At 35.8% G+C, this 23,429-nt stretch overlaps 1 protein-coding gene across 3 annotated transcripts in view; it reads left to right on the forward strand.

Annotated features, from left to right (window-relative positions):
* The window catches only part of LOC126380092 (alpha-1,3-mannosyl-glycoprotein 4-beta-N-acetylglucosaminyltransferase A-like), a 76,640-nt gene extending 53,370 nt beyond the window's left edge, over positions 1-23,270 (forward strand). For 2 of the 3 annotated variants that reach the window (XM_050029315.1, XM_050029317.1), the window contains exons 6-12: positions 2,365-2,477; positions 4,428-4,656; positions 5,829-6,047; positions 6,721-6,828; positions 18,318-18,517; positions 19,579-19,792; positions 20,681-23,270. In XM_050029315.1, the coding sequence (XP_049885272.1) occupies positions 2,365-2,477; positions 4,428-4,656; positions 5,829-6,047; positions 6,721-6,828; positions 18,318-18,517; positions 19,579-19,792; positions 20,681-20,716 (1,119 nt within the window). In that variant the 3' untranslated portion in view covers positions 20,717-23,270. The remainder of the gene's footprint in view (positions 1-2,364; positions 2,478-4,427; positions 4,657-5,828; positions 6,048-6,720; positions 6,829-18,317; positions 18,518-19,578; positions 19,793-20,680) is intronic. The other variant, XM_050029316.1, reaches the window with a different exon arrangement.
* Positions 23,271-23,429: the final 159 nt, after the last annotated feature.

Raw genomic sequence — 23,429 nt, forward strand, 5'->3', positions numbered from 1 at the left:
CTAGATAGATAATGGAATAGTCATTCATTGCATAACGTTTCTCTGACTGGGTTTATACAATAAAGGGTTTTTCACATAGAGTCGGTAGAAAAAACACGGAGTCGATAGAGTCGGTAAAATATTGGGACAAGCACCGTAAAGTCACGGACATTGAATTTAGCGTAACGTCACCTAATCTATAACCACCGGACAATCAAGACGCTTCTATTGACACCTTATTTGTTAAATTCTGACAGGTGGTTTAGAAGTTAGGTTGGAACAGACTTGTATGCACACAGAGCGGTCAAGCACATAACCGTCCTTTTTGATAAGCTGCAGTCGGGAAAAAAAGTAAGCTAATAGCCACCAAAAACTCGTCACAACAAAATTTTATAGAGACCACCGCCTTAAAAGGCTTCTCTCTACAATCAGTTAGGCGATATAAAACAGGCCTCAGCAAAAGGTGAACCAGGTCCAAAATAGCTAAGCTTGTGAATAAAAATATTCGAAACGTTTAAAAAGTTAACTTTGATTCGTATTTGAATCGAGTACAAGTATATTTCAAGCTAATATACTTTTAAATATACGTAAAAGTATATTAACCTCTCCGATATATTATATTTACTACCTCTGTCATACTGTGTCCTATATCTTATAATAATATATGAATATCTTACAATTGTCATATCCATCATAGGACTTCGTATTAAAAATTTGCAAGTTATCCTCTGATTATTTGTGGCTCTGCCTACTCTACTACGGATGACAGGTGTGAATTTATGGATGTATAAAAATGTTTGTGGAAAATGCATTAGGAATTTAATTTCCGACCGCCGTTCCCACCCTACAGATTCATTTTAAAAGCAATCCCACAGGAAGAACGTTTTTAGGGTTCTGCATCTGAATTGTAGCGTTGACAGCGACTCTCCGAACGGTGATTCCCGCCTTCGCTCTCCAATTCAATTTCTCTTCTTAATTCATTACTAACTCCGACATAATAAAACAAAATAAAATTACGGTAGTAGCTATGTATCACATATTTAATTCCATAAGATTACTGCATTTATAAAATAGGCTGGAATGTCTCCGAAAATAATATGAAATTATTTCAGTGGAAAAAAATATTGTATGTAGCGTGATTAAAATCCTATTTTGAACTGTACGGTCACAAGCATTAATATGACATATTACATTGTACTTATATACACTTTGGTACCATGTCACATTAACTTTTTTGAATTTTTTATTTATAGCTTTTTATCCCTTTTTTATGTTTTAATTTTAATAATATGTGTGTTCATACAACTGTAGTTGGATGGAATGTACTTGTTTATGTATTTTTATTTAATAAATAATTTGTACTTTTTTGACAAATTGAACTGTAAGTCTCACTAAATGTCAAATATGTTAGTGCGACAGAGTCCTAAAGTGGGTACATTATATTGCTCATGACTGTACATGCAAATGACAGACAAGATGTCAAGACACTTGCCGTAAACAGACTCGCCGTAGCGGGAATCGCCGTTGATAAGGCTACCTCTAGGCTACTATCGGGGTAAATTGCGATTATTGGAGACTGCAAATGCAGTTGAGCATCCAGTAAAAAAATGTAGCCACATTTAGAGTTGAAACTTCTAAAGGTAAAATTGTCATTTAAATTCAGAATCAGAATCATTTATTCAACGTAATTATCATGGATAAACTTGTTGAAGGTCAATGTAACATTTTTGAATTTACGTCATTTCGCAAGGTGTTATGGCTGAGGAGAAGAAATGACAAGAAACTGCAACAGCAACACATCTTTTAAATCAATGAGGGTACATTACAAGTTATTTAATAACTAGAGGAACACATTCAATACAAGACATTTTTATCATTTAGGTAATCATTAATCTTATAATAGGCTTTTTTACATAAAGTAAGCTTCACGTGAGCTTTAAATTTGTTCTCTGACAAATTTAAAATATTATCTGGTATTTTATTGTAAAATCGTATACATAACCCCAAAAAAGATGAATTTAATTTACTTAATCTAGAATTTCGAACAACAATTTTATTTTTATTCCTTGTATTGTAAGTATGCCTTTCACAGTTTCTCGGAAGGAGAGATACATTTTTACGCACATACATAATGTTTTCATAAATATATTGACTGGTATTATATTATGGCGAAGTGGGTTCAGCGTGCGATGGGTGTAGGTACCTTTTTTAATACCGTATTTGTACCACTATTTCACCTAATTTTCAAGTGAAGATTATGGCCTAAAATGTAAAATGCCCATTCACTATTCTTTTATTCACTCTTCAAGAGTGTCGAATATAATCCGGAATGTACGAATAGTACGAATGCAAAATTTATTGAATGCTTCTGTTTCCTGTTTTCAGCACTTGGTGGAGGGCTTATCAGAGGAAGACCAGAAGACCACAATAATTGTGGTCTTCATAGGAGAAACTGACTTGGAATACGTCGTCAATACAGCCCGGCAAATTGAATCCCAGTAAGTAATTTACTTTTTTTTTATTTGGACTAAGGCTGTTACTGAATATTGGCCAAGGGATGGTATGCGATATCGAGGCAGACCACCAGCCCGGTGGTCGGATGACATTGTGAGGTATGCCGGAAAGTAATGGATGACACTTGCACAGGACCGGAAAGGATGACGTGAAAGAGAGTAAGCCTATACCCAGCAGTGGGTGCATACAGGCTGAGTAGATAGATAGAAATAATTTACAGTTTGACTAATCTTCGGCGCCATTTCTCAGTAATATTAGATAGAACAGATCCACTATACCATAGAATAAAGAATAACACTACTTATAGAAAGGCAACTCTCCGCTCCCCACCAGCGTCTGAGCTAGGTTTACCTCACGCCCCTCGAACATAGTTTAGACTTGAATCGTATGTTGTCTGACGTCACACACAGATGCGCGAGTACGATAATGTCAATGTGTAGTGTCTGTGTAAAACGAGGTTCTTTGTATGAAGTGTCCGGGGTGTGACTATACTGAACGTCACAACTCTTGCTTCTGAGATCCGAACGTCACAACTCTTGCATCTGAGATGAGGTTCACACACACACACACACACACACACACGCGCGCGCGCGCGCTCGCGCACACCAAGCACGACACATATTTGTACACAGCAGTGCAGCAGCGCGCACTCGCGCTGTACGGCATTCCACACAAATAATACTTAAAACCCATGTATATTGGCGGTTGTATCACCTACCCATGTCACGGAGAATCTTCGTATCCTATAACACAAGTCTCAAGTAAGAACTTAGCTTAGGATACGATGGTTTATTATATTTTAGATACAATGTAAAACCATGTAAAATTGTAAATGTGTATGTTAAGTAAGCTATACATCTTTTTTTTTTTTAAATAAATAAACAATAAAAAAAATTAAAACAATAAACAATAATCCACTTCGTACCACGTATTGAAGCTATTGTAAAACATACCTACAAGATGTTAGTGATGTTAGTGACACGACAACTTTGATGGGTGATTCAGACCATGATTCTGGTTGATATCAAGCGGAATTTTCCGTCGCAAAAATATGGTACAGAAAATAATTACAAAACTGTCACTAATACCATGTATACATACATAAACTCACGCTTATTTCCCATCTGGGTAAGCAGAGACTATGGAATTCCATTTCCTTCGATCTCGACATCAGTACTTCTCTATCACCATGTAAGTATATTGAAATATAATCACAAATTGCGCTGATTTAAATTCGTTCTTTTTAATAGAAATGTAGTTATAGTTATTCTTTTTTTTTTTTTTAGTTATTCTTAATTTCGCACAAATAGATGACTCAATGTGCAAGCAAAACTAAGCAAAGATTCACAAAGTGATATTTGATGTGTCCCAACCGGGAACCAAAAACAGGATCTCCAGATCACTGAAATCTAAACCACTAGACCACAGAGGCCGTTTACCTCGTAAGAGTCGAATTTCCAGACACCATAGTTAATGTTAAACAATGAAATTTGGATTTTAAAAGGCACCTGGGGTTAATGACCTTAAAAACAATGTAAAGTTTTTAATCTCTTCTTCTATCGCGTGGGTTTAGAGGTGGATTACCAGCCTCAGCAACCCTGGTGTCAGGGTTATTATTGAGCCGTCAAAGGCCCCTGACAAGGCTCATTTAACGACTACTAACTCACAACAGTAACTAGTGACCAGAACCAACGGCGTAACGTGCTTTCCGAAGTTTTTTTTTCTTCGAACCCAGGCCTTCCGGATCGTAAGCCGAACGCTAAACCACTGGACTACAGAGGCCGTATTCAAAGTTTTTAGTGTCAATGTTCTCAGAGTTCACTTCTGTGCAGCTCATGGGAGATATTAATAAAATTATCTAGGTGGTACTAAGTATTATAAATAGTTTATTAATTAAATACCCATATAAAACAACGTATCCATTATTTTTCCAGATTTCCGAAGTACGTGGAGAACGGACTTATAGAAGTGATATCGCCAGCTGCATCATTCTACCCTGATATGAACCCAATGGTACCTACTCTGGGTGACTCCGAGAAGAGGTTCCGATGGAGAACCAAGCAGAATCTGGACACGATATACTTGATGGCATACACCAAGACGAGGGGCACTTACTACCTGATGATAGAAGATGATGTTATTTGCACCAAGACTTTTATGAGGGCAAGTGCTGTATCTCTAAACTTACAATCCTAACGGTTCGATTATTCTAGCCGTAGAGTTGGCCAACATTCACTTCAGGCCAAGCAAGAACTTTCAGCTACAACCATTTTTTACAATTTGTTAGAAGCACTAGCAAGATTCGTACCATAGTCAGTCCATTATTGGCTCGTAAATATTATCGTTTCTTGGCCTCTATAGCCATAAACACACCGAGTGACCGGCCATCCTGACGTCAGGACCGCCGGTCACCTTTAAATGTTACTGTATTGCTAAAATACGTTGGAAGCAATTCTGTAGTGACATGCACTAGACGGCACTAATTGGGCAGCAATTATTGAGTACCATTTCAACTTAAAATACGCAGACAAAATACAAGTGACCGGCGATTGTGACGGACACCATAAACCTCTGTAAGCAACAAATCTCTTAAATCCAGAAACGAAACCTTGAGCTGTTAAATCACTTATATCAAATGAACAGCCCTTGTGGAGATAAAAACAAATATAACTCTTATACGAGCGATTACCTCGACCCTTGGAACTCTTAAATTGATAGTTCCACAAAATCAGCGCTGCAAAGTAAAAATCGCCTAGAAGGTGTCACTCTACTTGCAGGAAGTTGGCCCCTGACAGACGTCGGCCCATTTCGAACCGCTTTTGTCAATCATACATAGCATACGACCATGTAATACCTAGTCACTTGTCAAACATAATCGTTTTAAACTAAGCATTGAACTCATCCTGAGCAAATTATGACGTTTATACACCTAAAACTCTCGGCCGTAGTTTGTATTGAAAGGGCTTTTAAAGGACTTTTAATCTGGAGTCTGGAGGGTTGGAAAGCAATAGAAACAGAAGTAAATTCAGTTGAGAGAATCTGATTTGGTATACCTATCCCAATAGCACGTATAAGAAAAATGTTTAGCTTCTCAGTTTCAAGTCTCAACGGATTTTTACTGTCCAACTTTTATCGTCATTTCGATAGTAGCGTTTGTGATTATATTAATAAATTGTCAGAATAACAATGTTTGATTCGGTTAATTGCTAGGTAAAAGAGTCCCATCTAAGGGCTTTAAATTAGTCGTGCGACTGCAGAGTTGCTGTCGCGCGACTATTACCTTGCTATCACGTGGACTTGGTAAATAGATTTTGAATTTTGCTTTCTTTTTTCAGGATATAAAAGACTTCACAGCGTCCGTGTCCGTGTCAAACCCTAACTGGGTGTTCATCGAGTTTTGTCCGATAGGAGGTATTGGCAAGATGTTTAAGTCCTCAGAATTGCTCAAGTTCATCACCTATGTACAACTCTTCTACCAAAATATGCCTATCGACTGGCTCCTGGAAAGTTTCCTCGCCGACAGGGTGTGCACCATTGAAAAAGCCTCGGTAACAGTTACGTTTTAAGGCGTTTACATAATTATTTTCGCATTATCCGATACGATATGCTAGACAAGTCGTTGCCAAGACTTGTTACTCACCGAGAAGAGCCCGTTTCTCCGGTCACAGAAGAGGAACATCCACATTATGTTACATTAAATGAATTATATGAACCATCAGGGGGGTTAAAAACGCCACATCGAAGCAATTCATCTAAAAAAGCAATATTGCAATTTGACATTTGCGCATATACTTAAAAGTAAGAGCGCGATTCACACAAATGTCGAATAGCAATATTGCTTTTTTAAATAAATTGCTCCGATGTGGCTATTTTAACCCCCCTGTACCTATTTCAACTTACCAATCGACATCCGATATTTTATCGTCACTGAATCGGAAAGTGTGAAAATTAAATAATTTGATTCATTTTCAAAAGTGCCTGACCACATTATTTCGATTGTGCGTTGTTTTAACGGTAAAGCGGCAGTGAATGCGCATTAGGGTATAGTTTTGACTGTCTAATCGTATTATTTGTAAGGCTCTTATTTTATACCCTAAAGAGGTGATAATGAAAAAAATGGGTCAACAAAATGACGTGTGCCAAGGCACTTTTCAAAGTGGAGAAAACCCAAGTGTGCTTTACGTATAACTATACTTACATTATATTAAAAATATATTTTTTTTATAGGAAAAATGCGTGAAGAGTAAGTTGTCGATAAGACCGAAGTTCAAGAGTTCACTATTCCAGCACATCGGTTTGTACTCTTCACTCAAAGGAAAGATACAGAAAATAAAGGTATGGACAATCATCTTGTACTTACATTCATAATAACAAAAATAGGTAACTAATAAAATTATCAATATCAGGGGAGAAACCACGTGCCGGAATTGCTGAAGCATATTAAGCATCCTTGCCTGTTTTACTGCATGGTCATAACTGAAGGTCAGCACTAGACTATAGAAAAGTGGGTAGCAATAGTTATTTGTTCAAAATGAGAGTTAGGACAATTATGTATTTTTCTGCAAGTGCCAAACCTGCGAAGTAGTTTATAGTTCGCGAGAGTCACTTCACCAGTGATTCAAAAAATAAAAAATAGTACAATGAATGATTTAAAGGCGCGAGGTAAATCGTACTTACAACCCTCTTATACCTTCTAACTCTTTTAGAGTTAGATAACTATCCTCATAACTACATGCACTCATTTTACACAATACGTAGCACAAAAAAATAGTTCAAATTCAAACAAAATATAATTGTGTGTTGACAGAAATCATTTGACATTTGATTCGCGCCATTTTATTTTATAAACAAAAGTTAAGCTAGGTTTGTGAAAATCCTTATTTCTATTATTATCGGATATCACGAGTAGTTTATTTTCATATCACTCAAACTTGATCTGAATTCTAATCCAAAAATATGGATAATTAAATATTACTGTACAAGTACTGTCTTAATCCGCTAATAATCTAATTTCACTTGCATCACTGTGATGGAGGGCGTAGATAGCACCATTAGCAATGCGGTAGAGAATTGAAAACAGCTGATTCACACCAAATGTATCTTTTATTCTTCATGAACAATAGTACACTTGTCACGATAACATATAAGTATTATAATAAAGTCAGTATTAATATAGTTAATGTAATTTCAAAGTACAGGGAACGAAGTAACTGTCATGGACGGTGGCCGAGCAGAGAGAGAAGAGAGGCAGACAATTTATCTCTGGTCTTCAAAGGCATTGCCAGTATCAAATATATTAGATAATATAAAGCCGTCCATACATGTAACAATTATATTGTGAGTCCATAGACACATTAACACACTGCACTATTGACTATTGCCTTGATTGGTTTATTTTATCAACTTATTAAAATTTATTGTCACAACACTCACAATTGACTGAAACATAATATACATAAGAAAATTATTATACACCTCTAGAAAGAAAATCAGAAACATTTATTAATTAGCAAATATTTATATCTATAATGCTAATTCCTGTAAACACCACCTAATATTTTAAGTTATATCTGTCATTTTCTTATCCGTCGAAAAGGAAAGGGACGGGTAATCGACAAGCATAAAATTTATGGAACACACGTCAATTTTAGGCACAAATCTACAACAACCGTCTAAAAATTTTACATTGGCCAATAACCCGACAGAATTATGTTGACAGCACACGTCACACGGTATCTCGCTGGTATGAGATACCTTTTTAATTCGCAAGGGTTATTCATGCATTTACTCATTCTTCCTAAAATTAAGAACTGTCAAACATCCGTCCCTTTTTTTTTCGGAGGATAAGAAAATGACAGGTACAACTTAAAGTAAAATTAGGAGGTGTCTGCAGGAATCAGGGCCATTAAGTACTTAATTTGAGCCATTATAAGACCTAATAATCAAAGAAACCTGCTACGTGCAATAAGAAACCTTCCAGGCCACGTTCCATCTATAAATAATAGATTGCACTATATAATTCCAACGTTGCTCGCGTACAGAATGTAATAGCAGAGGCATATACAAAAAATAATAATATTGCTTGATATTTGGATTAGGATAATATTGGTGGAAACATGAGTTGTGTCTGGTTGTCCTAACAAGGGTCATAATTTGAGTATTCAAATACAAATAAAAGATACTGGTCTGGAATCCATGAAATTAGAAGGTTTAACGGAGGCAACTTTACACAGCGATATCTATATTTTTATTAGGGAACGTGGCACGAAAATTCCCTCATTGAAATGTGTAATAAAGCAATTTCAAAAATTAAACAGAAATCAGACATCAGAAATCAGAATCATTTATTCAACGTAATTATCATAGATAAAGTTGAAGGTCAATGTAACATTTTGAATTTACGTCATTTCGCAAAGTGTTATGGCTGAGGAGACGAAATGACAAGAAACTGCAACAGCAACACATTTTTTAAAAACCAATCACCCTACCAACCAACTCTAAATAGAATCTAATAAAAAGTAACCAAGAAGAGTTTGTTTAATACAATGTTAGGAATCTAGATTCTGGTGCTGGCGTAACAAACAACCTTCTGCAAACCTTGCAAATGCTCACCGTGGTTATTTCACGTCTGATAACATAGGTGGAATATGCAGTGTATCCATCTTTCTATTTGCATACTTACATTTAACAAAATATTAGATATTTAACATAACATAACCTCACGACTATATGCCAGTTGGGGTAGTAAGAGGAACATCCATCAGAAGATGAATTAAGTCACGCCTCGCCAAGAACTATTATTAAATAAATAATATGATTTCTTAGTTTATATAGGACGGGTTTTTTTAGGCGTTTTTTTTTTAATTACTTGCAAGACGTACCACTCACATTTAGCACTGGCGCGGCGTTTAAAACCCTACATAGAAGATGATATTATTATACGAATTATGCGCAATCCCAACAATATTACATGCATACGGGTTATATTGATAACCTTTTGTTTTTGAAGTGTGTAAAAATTAAATAGCCATCATCATAAGAATAAGAAGTTTAAAGTTTAAAAACTTAATGCTGAGATATATTTTTAGCAACAAAACCGTTTACATCTCGTATGGGTGAGTTTTGGGTATCAATATTTGTACATAAATAGTATAAAATAATCATAATATTTATATTACCTAAGCTGTATGTGTTCAGTCACGTGTTCATTATTTTTTTTGTATTGGTATTGGTAGCGGTATTGGTAGTTACTCTAAAGCAATAAGGCTGCCCAAATTGTGCTATATTAATGTGTTAAGTCCGATTGTTGAAACTTAGTTCTGTGCAATAAAGTATATTTGATTTGATTTATTATACTTTGAATACAAAGTATTATATTCATATTGCTATTTTATAAATTCTTGACTGAATAAGTAAGCAACATAATTAATAATTGGACTGTATATTATTTTGCAATGCAATCCTGGTGCGTATTTCGCCATATTTTTAACTCTTTAAGGGAAGACAATGGGGTTTTTCAAATCTCTCAATGCCGAAAAGAAAAACAACAAAAGAAAAGGCACTGCAAAAAATTCAACCGCCACCTTAGTTTTTCTTTCTAACAACTTTATGGCTTTAACAAGTAGCTTAAAATCACTTTTTAACGTTTAAGATTACCTATATTTATTAATTATATTTGTCTAAAACATTTTGCTAGGTTTTATAATCTAATAATAAAATTAATACAATGATAGTAAAAAAATGTGATGGCTTTTGTATAATTTTAAATTTTAATAACCACCTGAAGATAAACTTTTCACAGAAATTAAAAGGTACGGTTTTTATTTAATAGATAACAAATCTAATAAATGTTATTAATTAATAATAATGTTAAATAATTAATAGATAAAAAATAGCGAAGTAACAGAGAAAAAAAAACTAAAGCATAAAACAAAACATTTATTTAGGTGTTCGAGCCTAGTGGCTTGATCCACTTGAGATTACACTTATGAATTCCGATCGATATTTGCTTGGATTTGTGCTTGCAGCGCCCCCTATCGGCAGTTTTGTCACTCCTCAGTCGCTAATGACAGGTCTTCAATATCATTCAGCGCCGGTGTTTCGTTTATCAGTACGCTTTTGGTTTCCGATCGAGACAGATGTGTGCAGCAAATTTAAATTGTTTAACAATCTACCTACATTTTTAAGGTGAGCAATAAAACAACGATTTTAATCGGCATTGCAGGGGGTTTTCATAATGACCTCAACGAGCGGCTGTGCGTGCAATACCACAGCTTGGAGACGTATCAGTGTGATACGTCGCGCATTGTACCAACAAAGTATCGGGACAATTCCCATACTAAGCGCTGGTGTTTGTAGTATCAAATTATGATACTTCTATGTCGTTACATTCATATGACATATTAAACAACCAGCCTAGTCGACGTTAACGTAACGCTTCACATGATACGTCGTTTTAAATTGACATGTCGTATTATCGACAGGTTAACCGCTGCTGATACGACGTTTCAAATCCATGCGTAACACCTGGCTTGGCACTGATACGTCGTTCCAAATCTATGCGTCGCTCAAATGATACGACACCATTAGATTATCCAGTTGTTACACTCTTACAACTTTACTTACATTTTTGCAGAAGATACGACATCAAGGCGAACTATGGCGTCACCATCCTCCTTAATGACGATGGGCGAACTGGCCTGCTTAACTCCAGAAGATGATGAGCCAGCATTCCTAGCTGTAGTTAATTTAGTAAGGCGATACTATCCAGCTGGATGGGAAACCTGGGTGGTAAATAATATCCCATACAAGAAACTATTTGGTGATTTCATCCAACCGGAGATTGAAAAGAAGATCAGATTTGCTCTCCCAACGCTGGACCTGGTACGAGCTTTATATCCAAACGCTTCGCAAGCTTCAGAAAGAACTTTCCGAGACATGAAACGTAGACTATTGGGCTGGGCGTTCGGTCGAACGCTGTTATACGCGCCACACAATATAATGGAACAAATACACGACAAATCTTACGATCCATTCATGGATTTGGTGATGCAAATAAAGCCCAAAATACTTTCAAGACAAAATGTATCAGATCTTCTGAAATCGAACACCATACCTGACTCACCTAGCTCCTCAAATAAACGAGCAAGTACAACCCCAACTTCAGCAGCGAAGCGTCAAAAACTCGAGTCAGCAAAGGATAATGAAGCCCTTCTTACATTTTTCATTCAGAATCAAGAGAGACAAAATGAAATGTTTTCTCAGATGATGGAACTCTCAAGGACCCATAGTCATCAGATAAGTCAACTGCAGGAAGGTCTCGTTAATAGGAGTCTACATACGAACTCGGAGCCATCCAGCATTGATGAGGAAGGCGAACTCGAAGAGGAACCGAAAAGTGAGGTTTCTAAAGAAGAAGGCGACGCAAACAATGACTGTTCGGTGTGGGACCCAGTACCCACACCATCAACTTACAAAGACACGGAAGAGACTCTCAGACTTCAGATTGCGGAAGCGCAAAAGAAGTTGTTAGATTTACAGGAAGAAAATCGAGAAGTTGACATTCAATTTACTGCGGTAGTAGAAACGCAAGTCAAAGTTCCAAAAGCAGACCCAGATCTAGTCAAGATGGGCGTGGATTGTCAAAAGTTGGGCTTGGACACCTGGAAAAATATACGCTATGCCGAAGCCCAGAAACAGCTTCAAGCCACACCCGCCTTTACGAGCCTGAAAGTAAACAGTCAATTGGCGTTAGCCACTCCATTCTGGCAGAGCGTGGGCCTACTGGAACGTTTTGATACCACGCTTGCAGCCATTACACATGGCTTGTTACAACAAAGGAAAACATTTGAAATGCAATGCTCAAAACTCAGCCCGCAAACCAGACAGCAACTAAATACGGAGATGCTAAGCTCAACTTCAGATTTTAAGAAAATTTCGGATGTGCTTTTACAATACACTTGTGGCAAAAGATCAGAAGTTATAAAGCAAAGGAGACAACTTTATAAGGCACCTAATAAGACGCTGAATGAAATGCTCCATGACATACCTCCCTCTGAGACGCATTTATTCTCTGAAAAGGCCCTAGCCGAAGTCGTAAAAGACCAAGGTGGTGCTCACAGGATTTTCCCTAGCCGGTCCAAGAAACAAGTGAATCGGAATAAATCTAATCAATCGGCTAGAAACACTTCCAGAAACAACACATTCAAAAAAAAGGGAGACCTTTCGTAAAAATACAGGAAGAGACGAGAAAAGAAACCCAAAATTCGATACCCAAAACTCTGATAAAAAGGGTGGCCCCAGAAGACAACAAGAACGTAAATCCTGACTCATTTCGGGCGGGTCAGCTCTCCAGTCACATCAAGGAATGGAGAAAAATCGGCGCACCAACAACGATTTTATCAATGATTTCAAGGTACAGAATCCCGTTTGTGAAGAAACCACGTCTTGCTACTTTAGGCTCAGAAAACATAAAACATATGCCCAATCAATCCAAACCAATGGCAGATCTAATAGAACTATTGTTAAAAACCGGATCAATAATCCGTCAAAAATTTACAAAAGGCTTTGTTTCCCCCACTTTTCTGAGGAGAAAAATGAGCGGAGAATACAGGCTCATATTAAATCTAAAAAGCTTGAACCATTACGTGTATACTCCGAAGTTTCATCTACCAAACATCTACAGCATTCCAAATCACCTTCAACAAAAAGATTTCATGATAAAGATAGACCTCTCTCAGGCGTATTATCACGTCCCCGTTGCTCCTGCTCATCAGAGGTACTTAACTTTCCGACACAAAGACGAGCTTTATCACATGACCTGCCTACCTTTTGGTTTGGCCAGCGCCCCGTCTGCCTTTGCAAAAATTACCAATTGGGTAGCCAAATACCTTCGGGAACAACACATAAGAGCGGTAGTCTACTTAGACGACTTTCTGCTGATGCACGAGAACCCCGATACTCTGACCGAACAAGGGAAATACACAGTACAATTGCTAGAAAATTTAGGCTGGTGCATAAATCACACAAAGTCGGTACTCAGACCAACGAGAAGGGTAGAGTATCTCGGCGTAATATGGAACACCGAAATAAACAGAAAGTACTTACCGCAAGAAAAAGTGATACCTTTTCGGAAGCACGTCTCGGCCCTTTTACAGGAGGGGCAATGGAATTGGTGGGAGGCAAAAAGTATAGCCGGGAAACTGAATTTTGCCGCGGAGGTAGTACCCCTTGGAAGACTACATTGCAGGAATATTCAACGTTCAACAAATTCCTTGCCCAGAAAATCATCCAAACTCGCAAGACAGATAGATCCAGCCGCCTTACGAGAGCTATCCTGGTGGGTCCGGAACCTACACAAGTCATCAACTATCCACAACGCACCAGCAACAGTATTCGTAGCAACCGATGCCGCCGAATCTGGATGGGGAGCAATAGTGAACGGTTACAAATTAAAAGGCTCCTGGAACAAGACCCAAGAGACATGGCACTGCAACAGGAAGGAGTTATGGACTCTTTACGAAGTCCTTCGGTTCAAAGGAGAACTTCTGAAAGGAAAATCAGTTATACTCCAGTCCGACAATCGGACAACTGTTGCTTATATAAACAAACAGGGGGGGACGAAATCGGTAACCCTTCTCGATGCGGCCTCAAGGATATTACATCTAGCGAAAAAACTCGACATAACAATAACTGCCCGATACTTACCAGGTCGACTAAACGAAATAGCAGACAGCCTATCGAGAAAAAACCTGCTACCGGAATGGCACTTAAAAGATCAGATTCTGAACCAAATCTTTCAATCTTTCGGAACCCCTCAAATCGACCTTTTCGCATCAGAGAGATCAGCTGTAGTCCGAACTTATGTAAGCGAAAACGTCAGGGACAAGAACAGTTTGTACACAGATGCGTTCAGCAAAGAGTGGCATCACGATCTAGGGTGGATCTTTCCACCTCCCGCCTTGATCCCGAGAGTCCTCCGACACCTCGAGAAGTGCAGCGGAACTTACCTCTTAGTAGCCCCGGACTGGACAAATGCATTCTGGAAACCTGCACTGACAAAGAGAGCGATATCGGCGCCACTCTCAATCGACAATCTGCGAGAACACCTGATAGATCTGAACACCGGGAGAGCCCCAAAGGATGTGGACAACATACATTTGCAGGTTTGGAAAATACGGGCTGGGCCGACGTAGTAAGCACTTGGCCTCCAAATCTCGTGCAAATTGTAGAAGGCTCGTGGCGTAAATCCAGCCTCAAAACTTACCAGGCAGCCTGGAAAAGGTGGTCAAAATGGTCGTCAAGCAATAATGTACCTGTTTCAAATCCTAAACCGGATGATTTAGCTCAGTTTCTAGGTCACCTACACACAGACTTAGGTCTTGCACCTAACACCATACAGGTACATAAATCAGTGGTATGCACTTTTATTAAGCCTAGAAATGGACCATCAATAGGATCACACCCATTGGTAAAACATATGCTAAAAGGAATTTCCGTGCAAAAAGTCAGTAGACCTAAAAGACCTATTTGGAACGTTAACGATATTATAAGCTACTTATCGCAATACACATTAATCGAAAGCAGCATCTTTCAAGTGTCACGCCACCTCAGCATGCTTCTCCTTTTAGCATCAGGTAGAAGGGTGCATGATCTAACACTATTGGACATAAGTAAAGACTTCTTCGAAGACTGTGGCAATCATATTATAAGGTTTTGGCCAAAATTTGGTTCAAAAACGGATACTACGTCCCACCAGCAGTCAGGTTGGGAATTATTACCCAACAATGATAGAAAACTAGATATAATAACTTGGACGAGACATTTAATACAAATATCAGAATCCAGGCGTAGATGCGGGCACATAACTAGCTTGTTCATCACAACCAGAGGTAAGGTATCTTCTGCCTCGAGAACGGTCATAGCAGGATGGCTACGCACACTTTTTAAAGAAGCCAATATTACTGCGACACCAGGAAGCTGCAGAGCTGCTACTGCCTCTGACCATTGGATCCATGGGAGGATGGACTTGGATGAACTAATGAAATGAGTAATTGGAAAGCTGCTAGAACATTTTTCAATCACTACTTAAGACCAATTGATTCGAAGAAACTCTCATATGCAAAGGCTAACTCCCTTGCTAAAAATTTTGTACCTTTAATATGAATCAACGAAAGACTTAATTATTACTCATTATTACTTATATTGTGATCTGTTATCGATAGTCTATTACGGCGATCAAGTTAATTATTTTCTTTATACTTACGTTAATACTCATTACATGGGAAGATCTAAATGTGTCTCATTTTATCACCTTTCACAGTACGCTCATTCAGCGCCGGCAGATAGAAAACACGTCTCAAGTGGATCAAGCCACTAGGCTCGAACACCTAAATAGAAGCGTTTTTCCCCCGAAGGGTAAAAAACGCTTATTTAGGTTTCAGCCGTTAGGCTTGATCCACACAATTTTAGCGCCTTGCCGGCTTTAAAACCGTACTGATAAACGAAACACCGGCGCTGAATGATATTGAAGACCTGTCATTAGCGACTGAGGAGTGACAAAACTGCCGATAGGGGGCGCTGCAAGCACAAATCCAAGCAAATATCGATCGGAATTCATAAGTGTAATCTCAAGTGGATCAAGCCTAACGGCTGAAACCTAAATAAGCGTTTTTTACCCTTCGGGGGAAAAACGCTTCTATTTTAGCTTGTAATTGAGGATTAAATATAAAACTAGAAGCTCAGATGTAGACAACAGCACTATTGAGTATTCCTAAATTTTGACAGTTCTCCATACTGTCCAGCTGAAATTCGTGATAAATTGCTATACAATGTGGAACAACGTCTGAAAGATAAGTTACAGAAGAAAAAAGGCAGTTTTGATTTAAAATAAGTTTTTCCAAGCTATCTTCTTTCCGATCTTTAGGGAATAAAATAAATATAACACTATGATTTTGCCGTCAAACGGTCCGCAAAGGGTAATAATAAGTACTTAGTTAAAAATATAACCTTAACAATTTGTTGGTTTACACAAAAATAGTATGGTAAACTGTCATAATTTAAGAACACTCTAGAAGCGATACCTGATGGAAGAAGAGGGCAGTTTTTATCCTCAATTCGTTCAGTTAAAATCAGCGGGATATCTTCCGTTGCACATACTATCTAAAACATAACGCAAAAACGCTTTACGTCATGGTGCAAGATAAAGTAAAATAGGTACATAGGTTTTCATTAATCATCAATCAATTAAAATATATTGAACGAAATATGTTTAAATATTTTTTTAAGAATAAGACTTTTATTAAGTTATTATCTGGGTTACTTTTTCCAATAAGATTACCCCAAAAAAACACTACTCATCTCTTATCACGATGGAGTTGAGCCGTTGGTCCCTGTTACTACTTACTGATGACGTAGTCGTTACACGACCCTTTGACCGTTCAGTAGTAATATTGACACCAGGGTTGACGAGGTCGGTAATCCACCTCACAACCCACACGATAGTAGAAGTTGGCATAATCAAATTATAATTGATTATTAGATAAAGTACTCGAACAGTAGTAATTTAGATCTTACTAAATCTAATATTCACATATGTTTGTAACAATTTTTAGATTATCTAATAAATTCTTTATTATACTTATTTTATTTATCATTTGTTTTTCAACGAATTGAAAAAACAGGTAATTATCCTTATATATAAAGGTTTAATTTATATAGTTGTAGGTGCATATCCGCACTTCTACATAGGTATCATTATATATTGGTATCATAAGATGTCTTGTACAAAAACTTTTTCCCACTTTTTTCTAACTTTACATCCACCTATAATGCCCTAATTTTTTGTTAGATAAATAAGAATCAATTAACTTTACGTACATAATATAGTTGTGTGTAAAAACGAATAAATTTATATATTTATTTTTCAGAATAAATTCAAAAAGGTAATATTTGGGATGATTCTTACCTATAATTAATATTTAAGTTTTTTTTTCGTCCTCTAAGTACTTAGTACAAAATCAACGAAGAATTAATTTTATAAACGCTAATTGTTTCTATATGTGGCTCGGTTGGTTTTATTAACTTGGTTATCAATTTATAATGTGTAATACTTATTTGGGAGCAAAATTAGTGATATGATCTGAAGCAATCTTTATGTATATGATATAATTTAAGAATTATGTAGACGACAACGTATTAGTTCAAAGGTCCTCATTTCATGTTATTGATTATGAATGTCCAAGAAAAGTCTGGCGGAACACTCGACAAACCATTAAAAAACTTGAAAAGTTTATTAAAATAAATACCTAACAGTTTTATGATTTTTATAAATTCGAACGCACGACTTTATCTATGCAATTGCCGATTACAAATACGCATCGTTGGTGCAAAATAGTGTGTCTTTTCCATGGTTATAGAAACGCTGATGACGTTAAAGGCAAAACGGAAAAACAAATGTACAACCGATTTGAATTGATTTTTGACTGAGCTTTAATTTTAAATTAATTTAAATTTGCAATTTTCAATAAAACGCAAGACATTGAAATGCTAACTAACCAGTATTAGAATACGGCAATTCCATAGGTAAATACTTATTATTATAAAAGTATACTGTGGTATGAACATAAGTTTAAGAACAGATGTCCGGCAAGGACTTCAAACTGTAAGGACTACACATAAATAACGAAATAGGCGTAAGAGTGTATTTTGCGTGATCAATGTTTTGTATTTTTGTTGAAAAACCTAAAATGATCATACGAATATCTGCCGTTGAAATGTATGCTCTGTGGGTACGAGGAATTAATACTTTTTACCATTGTTTTCAGGATCCTAGTGGCATTTTGATGGCCCCAACATTCTATCCGCACAAAAACCCGTCAGTGGACAACTTGTTCACCGATATCAAAGAACACGCAGATCATTCGCTCCGGAAAGCCTATGAAGGCGAGACATTTTTCTGGGGCATCAAACCTAAGAAAAATGACGTGGTTGAATTCTGGTTTGAGCACCCCACTGTTATAAAAAGGTAAGCATAGCATGTCCTGGTCCTTTCCACCGATTTTAGGCTTAACCTTCTAAGAACCAATCAACCAGATGCCTGTTAAAATCTAAATCCCATTGTTTAACTATTGTGTCTGGAAATCCGGTTCTTACGAGGTTCAACCGATGCTCGTCACATTTCACTCAAATTACGCCCTGAGCCGAGATTCGCTAGACACCCTCAGGCCTGTTGTCTTAAATTTTGTAGCGGGTGAGAGCCTTCCGCGTTGCCCATTGGTCTGGCCAAGTAGCTACTGCCATAAGTCACGTCAAAAGAAAATGCTCAGGCGTTCCTTTTTTGCAGTTTTGGTATAAACCGTAGTTTATTATTAGGTAGTCTATTTCACCATGAAGTAACTACTCACTTATTGCTTATATAATTAGTAGAGTCAAACCTTTGGTATAGTGTTAAAATTGGAAGTGTTAGGTGATTTCCCGCGTAGAAATTTTTACGCAAAATAAAAACAAAAACAACCGCAATGGTTTTTATTTTTTGCCCTCAAACATTAAAATATCCCTTTTTATGAACTATGATAAGAGTGACATATCTCTCATCTCTTTCGCACTGCGCTGTCTACCGTTTGTGTGAAAGAGACATATATATCTAGTTTCTTTCATGCTAGGCGATGTACTATATCGCTTTTCTGCTGTCATTTTAATCATGCTACTGTAAAAGAGTGAAGCAGAAGACAAAGTCTGCCAGGTAAATCATTGAACAGAACAGAGAATCACCTACCTAATAGCAGTATGTATTGATCCATTAAAGATTTTTGGCTAAAATGGTTCTTCTGGTATCTTTAGCTAGTGGGTCATTATCTTATTAACAGCTATGAAGTAAAAGGGAGAAAGTAGAAATACAGAGAAGTAAGAACTCTTGAAAACGTATAAAATACAAAACATCTTCTAGACCGTAAATAATCGCATAATATATATGGGCATTTTCCTGGTATCCAAGCAGCCTCTCTATCTAAATTTTCTTTTTGGAGCTTTGGATGTCAAGAGCGACCGTGCATCTCAATTATAAAATCTTCATTCTTTTTTGTTAAGGTACCTGTTTCGAAGCAGTAACGTGGAGCATCCAGCTGACAAGTTCTATGGAACTGTCGTCGAAGTTCTGCCAGTTGGACAGAACTACACTAAAGTGGGGGAGTTTGACGAGTTTGGCCTGGCGGAAGGCACCCTGAACAAGGAGATCGGACCTCTCTCTTGCATACGCTTGAGGGTCAAACAAAACAGCAATTTCTGGGTCATTCTTAGCGAGGTGAATAACTCTATTAAATACTATTAAAGAAATAATCTTTAATAAGAAGAAACTTTCAGAAGTTTTTGATAGTCAGTTGACTATTAAAGAAGTTATTAGGCTTATAATTAAATTAGAACCTGGCCCCGTAAATATAAGCTGACTTACTGAATCGGTTTTGTAAGAATTTAATCGATTTACGATGCAGCCTAAGTTCAGTTGCATATACTCGTAGTGCACAATACAAAGATAATATTGGTGCTAATTCATGTACACACCATCTAATTTTATTTTAAGTTAAACCTGTCATTATCTTACTTGCTGAAAAAAAAGGGACGGGTAATCGACAAGCATAAAATGTATGGAACACACATCAACGTACTTTAAACGTACTGTAAACGTAACTTTAAAGAATTTATACTTGGGTTCAAAAGATGTAACGTAATGTTATGATATTATTGTAACGAGCGAGCAATTTTCATTCGCTTCTCGCATAAGCCTTATTCAGGCTTTTAGATAATCGTCTTAAACTGTATAAATAAATAATTTGTAAAGTGTTTTGAACAAAAAAAAATCAATTTTAGGCAGAAATCTATAACAACACACTTAAGTTGACAACACACGTTGCATACTAGCGAAATGCCTATTTGATTGGCCCGGGTCACTCATTCATTTTAAAATTAACAGCCGTCAATCGTCCATCCCTTTTCTATTCGACGGATAAGACATGTATAACTTAAAATAAAATTAGATGGTGTGTGCTGGAATCAGCACCATTGCCGCTCACCGCCTTTTACATAAGCATATATATTATTTGTTCTTTGTTAACATACATACATTCATACAGCACTGTCATACCTATAAGTAGTTATATCTCATACACAAATTCCTGTGTTCTTGTTCTTCCAGATTGAATTAAAGCCGTGGGAGAAATACTCCAGGTGACTGAAAGACCCCATCACGCCCTGGGAGCGGTTCATGGGGCGGACGAAGAAACCAAAACACTAAGCGTGATTCCGAACTGCGCTGTCAATCAGCGCCATATTTACGTAGTGATGACGACAACTATTGAGGCTAAGATGTCACCCGCAGCAATATCGATGTCTGGGCACCACGACATATAACGAAGTGCCATATCTACTGTCGGCTTTCAGCCATATATTCGTTCATTTATTAAATATTTAAATCGCTTTTGAGACTACGATCAGCTCAGCTTAATAATGATTTGGGCATCCGTTGTAACAAAAACAATTCTAACGTCCACATCTACTTTTTGACAAGCCTTGCCTTGCCTTGCTTTTTTTTTGTTACCTTTAATGTCTCCTGGCACCCAGTGTCAAAAATACTTTTTATACTTGTATTATTTTAGTAACAAATAAATTATTATTAACGTAATAATAAATTTATTAAGGGGTAATTTAACCAAAAATAATACATATATGTGTAATTTAAAAACTGAAAATAGTGATATTAATAGTAAATGCGAATCCGCTGATGTTGGTTTAAAATCATTCATTCATTTAATGAAATTGAAGATTAAACAAAAGCAAATAAGACAAGTATAAATAAATTATATATTATTATTTTATTTAAATGCCTTGATCCGTCTTTGCCAACACTTATAATAATGATAGTCTATCTTTTTATTATTTTTATTATAAGTCTGTCAGACACTGAACCAGATTATCAACAGTAAAGGATAATTACTATTCTATTATATTTATTTAGCAGTTAGCATAATAAGAATTACTATTTTCGTTGAATAATAACTTTTTAATAGGTATTACGATCTTCATCATAACATTGAATCTTAATTATTAAGTCTTAATTATTTTTAAGTTTTTACAGCCATCACGTTTATTAAAATTATAATATTAAATATTATAATTTGAATGTCTGTTTTTATAAGTATTTAAAAATATAATATTATTCTGATCATATTATGTAAATATTTCTTTATCAAGTTTATCGGAATATGACCAAAGATGTTGTCTTAAAAGAAATTATATAAAAATAATAACTAATAATATTATTATTATGATTTAAATGTAAATAAGTACTTTTTATAGTTTAATTTGATTAGTTTTTAGAAGAAATATGTCTATTATCACTTATTTTTGAGGTAATAAGTACATTTATTTAATTTTTAATTCTATTTCATGGCGTTTTATTACAAAACTCAAGTAGGTACTTATACCTTAATGGCTATTGCAACACTTAGAATGAAGATAAAAACTGTTTATTTCCCTAACTTTTGACAGTTCCCCATACTGTAAATTGTTATGAAATGTGTGCAAAGAATGTTTTTCAAAAAAGAAATGCAGCCATCGGTTGAAAAAGGTGGTCTTGACTGAATAATATGTATGTTTTTAAGAACTTTTTTTATAGATCTTAAGGAAATAAATGATTGTAGGAAATAGGAAATAGAAGAAAATTCTGAAACACTATGTTTTTACAGTTGAGCGCTATCAAAGAGGTATAATAAAAATAAACCCAAAACAATCATGTTTGTTTGTAAACCACACACACATAAAATTATAATGGAACTATATGCATAGTACCATGGGGAATTGACAAAAAATTAAGAATACCAGCAATGATTATTAGCACATACGTATTTTGAGCTTCTAGTTTTTATTCTCATTCTAGAATAAGTGCAAAGTTTGACTGACTATGTCCAATATTTTTTATTTTATTTTTTATGAATATTACATAATAAGGAAATAAGGCGTTTTATTTTAATAGGCTAGTTTCCAACTAGTCACATCAGTTACTTTTTACTAAACGTCAAAACACGAAATTTAAATTACTGTGGAATTTGTATAAAAAGCACACTATGACGTCATAGAACAATGTGATAAAATGTCGCACTTATTATTGCGTTGTTCTTGATAAAAAATAAAAAATAAGTTAAGTATTTCGTTATATGTATAAGCTTTAGTTACAAAAAAGAAAACTTTTTTGACAGTTTTAATTAGTAATCAGAATTTCATAATTTATCTTTGATCTGATAAACTACCCAATTGCTATTTTTTTTAATAGGTACTTTATATAATGTGGACAATACTAATTTAATGATTGACCATTATTTATACTATTTATATTGTAATTAAATTATTTACAAACCAAAGGTAAACCTAAATAATTTACAAAAATGTTGTTTTATGATTTACATCGAAACATAAGATTTGTTAAACTTTTGAATACTTACTTTAATATATTTTCCTATAATTTAATTTTAACGTAAACTTAACATACAATTATATTAAAAGTGGTTAAAAATTGTTAATAATATAACCGCTTGAAACTTTGATGTGACTTTCAAAATATGTGTTAAATATTTTTAAAATGTAAAATTAAATGTGATTCACGGATATGTAGTTCCGTGAAAGATTTGTTACTAAACATGAATTACCTACTTACTTACTACGACTAATAAATCTACTTGATTAATAATAAATAATAATAATAATGCGAAAAATAAAACAAATATAATGAATGCTTTGTTTTTATTATCCAATATCCAATAGGCATCTACAGACCTATTTCAGGAATGTAGAATTGGCAATGGCATAAAATAAAAAAAATAACACGTCTTTTTTTTATTTATTGTTTAGAACGGTAACTCTCCGACCTGCACATATGCATATCGAATGTC

The sequence above is a fragment of the Pectinophora gossypiella genome, chromosome Z, assembly GCF_024362695.1.
Source record: "Pectinophora gossypiella chromosome Z, ilPecGoss1.1, whole genome shotgun sequence".
Lineage (NCBI taxonomy): Eukaryota > Metazoa > Arthropoda > Insecta > Lepidoptera > Gelechiidae > Pectinophora > Pectinophora gossypiella.